The following is an 8,785-nucleotide window of genomic DNA, read 5'->3' as shown; positions in this document are numbered from 1 at the left end:
AAGCGTCTTGCCCAAGGACACATACGCCCACAATGGTAGCAGCGACGAGCCTTGAACCAATTACCTCTGGGTTAGAGGCAGGCGCGCTAACCACTTAGCCACGGCGCCGGACAAAAAAGACCATAATAATGTTTATTAATTGACATGGGACTATACAGAGAAGACTGAAAACTTTTTCTGCTAGGTGTCGGTAATTATTTAAATTAAAAAATATGGAAAAATGCACAAAAAAACACTACAAAGTGTTAATAAGTGTAAAACAATTTAATTAAATAACAAAAATACCTTTATGAATACATAAAACACTAGTAAGAACATATTTCCCACATTAGGTCGGTTATATACGCTCTTTCGTTGTGTTTACTGTCTTCGAGTCTGTGGTGTAACGGTTTGCGTGCGGTCGTAAACTCTCTTTGTTTCATTTTTACCGGGTTCGAGTCCCGCACAGTGGAATATTTTTTTATACTTTTCTTCAAGTTTTTTTTGTTTGACGAGTTAGGGGTTAGGGGTTTATATCTTATGAGTATAAACCGTGAAACTAACTGCTCCCCATAGAATAGAGAAACGAATTTGTCATCGCCTCCTAGCGGAAACAATTTTCTGTATTCTCTGTATAGCTCCATGTTATTAATTGTTATGTTAACTAATGGGCTATATATAATATAGCCCATGCAAATTTACAATGTCAGCAACACATGTAAAAGAGACCATGAAAACGGAATCAAGTTACCCCAAGATCTCTTGCTTTAGTTACAACTATGATCCACAATAAAGCATAATTTTTGCTCCTTTTATTAAAATATTGATTTCACTTTCTTGCCCAGATATTCTTGTGATGTTGGTGTATTGGAATATAGATGAAATAAGTTGGGCAAGTCTAACGTTGACTTTTCTTATTGTACCAGCTGTAATTATGCAGGTAACTTGATACTTATACTTATTTCAAACTAGTAGTATTGTAAAAACTCAAATTTCTTTGATTTTAAAGAAAAATTATTATATATATAATGCATAGTCAATTGAATTGGTAAATGTGCGCAAAGATGAATGTTCCAATCTGGAGCATTGGTAAACCAGTAAAGTACAAGGTAAAACGAAAGTAATATGTCAGGGAAAAATTTACAACATGTGGTTATAGGCCTATTGTCCAAAACAAAAAAGTTCCATGCCCATGTTTTTGGTTATATTGTTTGAAGAAACAATTTAATTCTGTTACATTGATGCACATTACAGAATTTCGAATCCTTTTGTATTCGAATCTAATTACGGGATTCGGTATTCTGTTTAATGACGTCATCACACGTCATCTCATATACTATATTAACAATTTTTGAAACTTATTAATTTAAAAAAAAAAATTGTGTTTGTGGAACTTTTGACAGTAAACGTTTTGTAACGTCTTTTCATAGCCTGCTATACGTTTCATGACGCAAAAACTACCCAATAGTACAATTTTTGATCATTTTACAGCTCATGATCCAACAAGGCTGCTATGAAAGAGTCAATAAACTGACTTTTGTGGGTGAAATTATTTTTTCCTATAAATATAAAAAGATTCGAAATTTTAGATTCGAAAAATGTAATGTGCATCCCTAGTTACATATTGTAATAAACAAAAACACATATTACAGGTTTTCAGCACTCGTTGGTATTTAGCAGATGGCCATAGAATCAGTGTGTCCATGGTGTTGATACATCTGTTCATGATGGGTCCCATAAAACGATACATAACAGTGTTAATCATGGGATTCAAGGCAAGGAAATCAAAACGTATTGAAGATTATCAAGTAAGTTTGTCTTTATTTATTCAATTACCCACAAGTTTAAGCGCATAGCAGATATCTGTGTTTCAACCTGAGTAAAATGTGGCAGCGATCCATTTTTGAATTGAAAGTGAAATTGTAAACAAAACCTATTTAAACTATGTTAATTTTTGTGAAAAAAAACGTTTTGATTTGTTCCAAATAAAAGGCAAAATATTTCCTGTAACATATAAAGCCTATACATCAAATGATCAAAACATTGTAATATTTTGCTAATGCCAACAAAATATATTTAAAACATAATGTGGTATTTATTTTAGTTGTGACTTGTGATAGCATGTTAGCTCATTCTCTCTGGATGTGCTCACTGTCATTGTCTTATTAGAAGTTTAATTCAATGTTTTTTTTATCAGTCAATGTACGCTGAGTTAAGTGATGTAAGCATGTTGCGATTATTTGAATGCTTCCTGGAGTCAGCTCCTCAACTTGTTCTACAGCTTTATATCATGATTAGGGTGGAGGAGGGAGACCATATATTGACCGGTAGGTGGAACATGAAGGCATTGATGAATACTTTATGCATAACCCAATGTCCTAATATTACCTAGGACAAACTGACCATTCTATTAAACAAATTACATTTGGGGAGACTAGCAAGAAAAGTTAAAGTATTGATTCACTCAACAATACCCTACGTTTCCAGGCGTATCAGCATGTTTTAGTCTCCTGTCTTTATCATGGGCAATGGTGGCTTATACGAAAGCTTTGAGAGCTGCAGCGAGTCAAAGGAAAAAGGTTTCATGGCCTGGTATCTTCCTCCAAACAATGTGGAGGTGTGGGATGGTGGTGGGACGAGTTGTTGCCATTGTTTTGTTTGCTACCGTCTTCCAAGAGTGGACTTTACTAATTTTAGGTAAGTTTTTCTGTCATGACTTTAGTTGTAGCGTAGGTGTAAAACCCATTACTAAATGCTGGTGTCATGGCTAAGTAGTAAGGCACTTTCATTGTAACCATTGTATACTGGGTGGATGCTTGGCAATGACATCAATACTGATTGGTCAAAGGTGTATGTACATTACACTAAACACAAGTTAACAGATATTGCTCCAACCAAGTGTTCACTAAGTGGGTGTCAGTGTAATGGGCCAAACCTGGCCTAAATCTTATGTTCTGTGGTGTGTAATGCTGTAAAGCATCATATTTAGAACCTCACTTGTGTAACAGTAAACAAGCATGTAGTTCAATGCTGCACCTGCATTGAAGAATAAAGAACAAACTGTTGTCTAAGACTTTCCGATTCTCAAACCTCCATCATTTTTTTTACACAGGACTCCATTGGTTTCTAATGACAGCATGGCTTGTTGCTCAGAAGACTGATTTCTGCAACACTTGGTATGAAGAGAGGTTGTTCAATGCAGTTATTGGAATAATTTACGTCTTCTGCTTCTTTAATATGAAGGAAGGAAGGTCAAGGTGTCGTGCTGCTTTCTATTATACGGTGAGCACATTTACTTGTTTACATAAGTTATGTAACAACATCCTGCTGTCCTATGTACCAAACAACACATCCCGGGTGTGGTGCATATGCATGTGTGGTGAGGCGTAAGGATGGTATTGATTTATCACACAATGTAAGTTATCCACAGAATATTGAAATTGTCAAATATTGCAGTAAATTTTAGGTCTGCTGAATTGACAATTTATGAAGCTCACTGTCACTGGTAATAAACAAAATTGTGTGCATGAAATGTGTTACCACAGTAGATATTTTAAGTGACTGGTAAGAAGTTGTATTTACAGCTGGGCCCTTGTTTTGTTCACAATAATTTCTCATCACCATAATGAACTCTGTCTGTAACTTAATAACTTATTGTCCTACTGTTGCGTAACCAATGATAGCATTGAATGGCCAACCAGTGACACACTGGCTTGTTACTTGATCTGGTTACCGATGATTCATCTTTTGTATTGGTCCATGGCTAATGTGAGAACACATAATACAGGTCCATGTTAGTGGTTATAAATCAAAATACATATTCCTTTGACACTTTCCATTTACCTAAAACTTGGTAGTTTTATGTTTGACAAATTCTCCTCAAAATATCTCATACAAACTGCTATATCCAAGTAAACAATGTGTGTATACGTTTATTTCAAATAACTGTGATTTTCTTTGTCAGTATTGTTTTCACTTACATCACAATCATCAATATTGTACCATAAAGTGGCATAGACCCATTGTTATCATTCAATGCCCAAAACGTTGTAAATATTTCTTTTAACTTCCTTTCGTAGTGACCCTAGTCATTCATTAGTTTGGTACAATAAAATAGTTTTACACTATAAGTTTTGAATGCTATGCCTTATACTTTAGTAGTCTCTTTTGCTGTTTCCAAAGCTAAGTGTAAAAGCAGCTGTTTTTTGTTACATAAATTATCTTTCAGCATTTATACCACCTTGTATACATACATACTTGCTTAGTTATTGTCAACTTATTATTTGCAGGCAATGCTTGCAGAAAACAGCTTGATGATAATGTTATGGTGGCCACACAGAGTACCTGGTACATGGTACAACATACCTGCCCTGGTTGCTGTATGGGGTGGTTTCCTCGTGGGTGAGTCTATTATACTTTATCTACTGTCTATTGTTGTCATATAGTAGTAATTTTATTGACAAAAATTCAATGTTTGCTTCTTAAGTATAAAGATATGATGCTTGTTTCACATTATGTAAAACTCTTAAACTCACATTTAATATAGGCTATTGTTTAGTTTTAACCATACAAATAATTTATCCCAGTAACTTACAGCTGTATCTTATGCTGTCCTGTCTACAGAAGCACATTTTTACCTTCTCAAAAATTCTAATGATACAAACTCCACTGTGGTTAAAAATATAAGAAAATAAAAATAAACTGTTTCCACATGATTATATTTGAGCTTATTCTATTCAGGGAGTGTTTCCATGTCAATGTACTACCAATTCTTCCACCCAGCAAGTCGCTATAGTTGTCACTGCTGTAATGCTTGGCACAAACTTGCCTACCGTTGTTACTATGCTTGCTGCTGTGGGGAAGTACCCAGCCCCACCTACGTAGCGGGGTCCACCCCATATAAGAAGGGACGGGACACTTCTGGAAGCAATGAGTTTGAAACCACCGTTTCCTCAGAAGAGGAACTTGACTGTAGAGATTTTACAGACCTACGATGCAGCTATGAGACTCCTACCACTTTTCCAGGAGACCACAGTGGCATGGAACCGCAGAAAAACCACTGTACCAAGCATTTGGTGAACAAAAACCATGTTCATGGTCTGAAAGACACCGCAGAAGGCCAAAGTGTGTCGGTTATAGGGAACGCTAGAGTCGGGTTTAAGGTTTCAGCTATACCACCCAATGTGTTTGCTAATAAAAAGATCAGAAAGAGTTTGGATATTGATCAGCTACAGATGCCAAAGCCAAAAGCAACATCCACTCCTGGGGATTTGATTGAAAATGACCCCAACCGACATAAAAGGATTGTTCCTGGTTATCCTCCAGTTAAAGAGCAGTCGGAGGACTCAAGTTGGTTTTCTGCAGTGGAAGAGCAAGCTCCGGATGTAGCAGAGGACACACCGAGGACAAAGTTATCCAAGATCTGCGAGACTCCTAAGAGGCATAGACCAGGTTCACCAAATACTTTGGTCAGAAATTGGGTAAAGAAAACACAGAATATGTACGAGAAGAAAGAAGGATGTTTTTCTGACTCTGCTGTCGCTGAAGCACTACAAGATGATCCAGAAGATGCTCAGAAGAGTAATGATTCTGGGGAGCATGGTGCCTCACGTCCTATGCTTCCAGAGCGGAAAAAATCCCAGAAGGAGAAAAAGTCTGTGGTCCTCAGGAGGAAGAAGAACAAAAGAGCAAAACAGGATAAGTTGAGGAACTCGTTCAGGGAGGCATTCGGATTTAATGCGATTGATGTGGATCAGGTTGGAATGTTCGATGAAGAGGAAAAGGGAGAAAAGGTCCGGAAGACTCAACCGAGATCATGGAAAGAAACCGAGCTATTTGAAAGTTACGAAAAACAAGAAAAGAAACCAAAAACAAGAAGAAACAAGAAACCTTGTCCGAATAAAATAAAGTCCAGAAGAGATGAACCTCCAGATGTGGGAGCAAAACTTCCAGGGCCAGATAAGAAGAAAGTGAACAATTTTTCAGAAGTGGAACACGATTTTCCTTTTTATGATGAAGGACCACACAGCGATGGTGGGGATTCTGAGGTGGAAAATGCTGCTTGCCCTAAAGAGGTTTCTCCATATGATAACGTTGATGAAACACATCAAGAAGTGCATGGAGAGATGGTGCCAACTGCATCAGAGGGAAAAACATACCGGGAACCTTTTACCATGGACAGAGTTGAGTATCTACATAAGCATGGTAGAATGGGTTTGTCTACTGCTAAAGAATTACCAGCTCGTAAGAAGCTTGCTTTTAAACAGCGCTTGAATCAACATAAGAAGACAGCTAAGTTGGAAAAGAGCATGGAAGCTCTTGGGAGGAGCATGGAGGGAGTCCTGGAGACGGAGGAAAATTACCGCATCCATTTAAGTCCGAAAACACAGTCATCGCACAGAAAGAGAGAAGTCTTGAGATCTTTGGAAAATTAAAGGTTTGTAATTTAACAGTAAAGAATGTTTCTTGGGTATAAAGTATGGTTGCAAACAGAGCGTTAGACATTATAATTATAGCGCATGTGCTTGCTTTACAGTTAGTTTTCCATCATGCAACAAGTTAATCTTACATATTACGCTTGTATGTTGTGGCTTAAAAAAACAAATGATTTTTCTGTTACCTTCTGCTCTCTTTACTACAAATGCCAACTAGCTAACAGTCATTCTGTTTTTACGCAACTAAATTGTGACATTCCCGCATTTCAACCTTTCTTAGTGTGTTTTTATAGATTTTCGTGCTTTTTAGATTGCTCTCATGTATTTGAAAATCAATTTCTGTAATATGCTTTTATATCATTGTGTCGATAAGTGTTATATTATGCGTTTGCGTATTTTTGTAATAATTCATATAAATCAACCTTTTAGTTTTATAATCTACCTATCATTGATGATTTTACACACATACAATTCATATAGCGCCGATCAAAAATCGCTTGTATTTAAGTGTACTACATTGTTTCAATACGTTTTACTTCTGCACCAAGAGTGTAGAAACATCTGCGGCACTTCTAGTTTTTCACCTCTTGCTTTTACGCCAATAAATCCAAAAGGGTACAAAATGGCACAGTGTTTATTTTGTATGAAGTAAAATATATAAAAACACAGTTTTGGCACAGTGAGAGAAGACAAAAACAAATATACAAAATCTAACATAGTGCAAAATTTCTAATCTTTCAAATTTCCTAGTTTAGGACCTCCCCCGTATATAGCTTTGGTAGAATTGTTCAACAGCCTTTTCTTGCTCTGCTGACTCCACAGAACCAGGTCTCATTCTCCTAATTTCTTTTAAAGCATCAACAGCAGATATTCTTTTCATTTTGACCAAGTAACATGCAAGCATGGTGCCGCTGATGCCTTTGCCATTTGCGCAATGAACTGCCACAGCCTGTTCCACAAAAGCAAACTTGAAATTGTTATTTGTAAACTAGACAGTCTTATTTAAAGTGACTTAGGAAACTGCATCCGAGTTTTTAAACAATGTATAAAAATGCACGACTTGGCCATAAGCTGAAGTAGTAGTCAACTTGAGGAACTTGACCCACTAGCAAGAAAATTTTCCAATAAACAATCAATTTGTAGAGTAATAATGATTTTATTATAAAATGAATATAGTGAAATATATTTTTGGATTCACCAAAATTTATATGGCACTGTAAGTGCTCTCCGGGGGGCAAATGAACAGTGCACAAAAATGTAAAATAATAAAAATGATTTCCCACCTCTTTCCGATCGTTAGCATCTTCTACAATTCGTATAAACTGCCGGATCTGGTTTAATGTGGGTGCACAGTAGTCGTCAATGCGGATTTTCAACCGGTTAAGCTTAGGAAGCTGCACGCTCTCCATGGCGTTAGTAGGTCGTTGCTTCATCAGTGAAATAACATGACGGATACCGCACTCAAATAAAAATTTGTGATGACCTGAAGGGGAGATGGTTAATGGTTCAGCATTTAGTATTTAATAGCTGATAAGCTGCCAATAGCCAGGACATCCCCCTTTCCACTTGGGAGGGGTAATACATCTTGTGCAATTACCTAGGTTGCTACATCACATCAGTGACCACTGGTTTAAAGTCGTCATGTGTCTTGCAAGAGAACACAAATGCCATTAATGATATCAATCATTAAATACTGTTATTTTTATCATGAAGAGATGCAAGCAGCTAACCACTGAGTCATGGCGCTGGCTGCTGGTCCAGTCAGTTCCTTCTACATGCACTTATCAATGCTTTATGGAGTTTATTGAAAAATTGCACAAACTTGGGCAAGTAGGGGAAGCACAAGCAGCCAGCCATCCAGGATCAACCCAAGTAAAGTTGGAAGGAGGTTCTGGAACATTCCGCCTTGAAGCAGCTGAAAGAAGGCATCAGCTTAAGTAGTAGAATTAGTTTACTTGTTTTTCAAGCCTATCTAGTCTTGAAGAAATAATTTATAAGAATTAAGAACAAGCCTACTATATTTAAACTGCCAATTTGAGACTTCTTATCATGAATAAAAATAAACAGTGTGAGCAAAGATCAAAATTTATCTGTTTTATAACATTGTATTCATAAACGAGGTAGTACATAATAATATATCTGTCTGTTTTTTATATTTACTCACGTAATGTAGTATGAGGTCTAGGTACTGGATTGCTACCAATTTTTGCCGATTTAGCTTGATTGTTGCTTGTGTCTATAAAAACATGTTTAAATGGTGCTGTGACATCTGTTGAAAGGTGTCTGTAATTTCTGCTGGATGGCAGGGCAGTGGAAGCTCTATTATTCATTATTTTTAACACTTTTCACACATTCTATCTTTAAGAAAGGAG

At 36.7% G+C, this 8,785-nt stretch overlaps 2 protein-coding genes across 2 annotated transcripts in view; one reads left to right on the top strand and one right to left on the bottom strand.

The window, feature by feature from the left end:
- The window catches only part of LOC104265836, a 7,616-nt gene extending 578 nt beyond the window's left edge, over nt 1–7,038 (top strand). Inside the window, exons 2-8 of the mRNA XM_009860769.3 lie at nt 825–919; nt 1,632–1,787; nt 2,177–2,306; nt 2,467–2,676; nt 3,092–3,261; nt 4,269–4,380; nt 4,720–7,038. Coding sequence (XP_009859071.1) covers nt 825–919; nt 1,632–1,787; nt 2,177–2,306; nt 2,467–2,676; nt 3,092–3,261; nt 4,269–4,380; nt 4,720–6,413 — 2,567 coding nt within the window. The 3' untranslated portion in view covers nt 6,414–7,038. The remainder of the gene's footprint in view (nt 1–824; nt 920–1,631; nt 1,788–2,176; nt 2,307–2,466; nt 2,677–3,091; nt 3,262–4,268; nt 4,381–4,719) is intronic.
- A 13-nt stretch (nt 7,039–7,051) lies between these two features.
- Nucleotides 7,052–8,779, bottom strand: LOC100187482 (dual specificity protein phosphatase 23-like). The gene is made up of 4 exons (XM_002124523.5): nt 8,578–8,779; nt 8,236–8,328; nt 7,697–7,896; nt 7,052–7,362 (listed from the first exon to the last, which is right to left on the bottom strand). Exons 1-4 carry the CDS (start codon nt 8,741–8,743, stop codon nt 7,165–7,167), a joined length of 657 nt encoding a protein of 218 aa, XP_002124559.2. The 5' UTR covers nt 8,744–8,779; the 3' UTR covers nt 7,052–7,164.
- Nucleotides 8,780–8,785: the final 6 nt, after the last annotated feature.

The sequence above is a fragment of the Ciona intestinalis genome, chromosome 7 (assembly GCF_000224145.3).
Source record: "Ciona intestinalis chromosome 7, KH, whole genome shotgun sequence".
Taxonomy (NCBI): domain Eukaryota; kingdom Metazoa; phylum Chordata; class Ascidiacea; order Phlebobranchia; family Cionidae; genus Ciona; species Ciona intestinalis.
The sequence above is the reverse complement of the archived record's forward strand: the minus strand, read 5'-3'. Positions and strand labels throughout refer to the sequence as shown.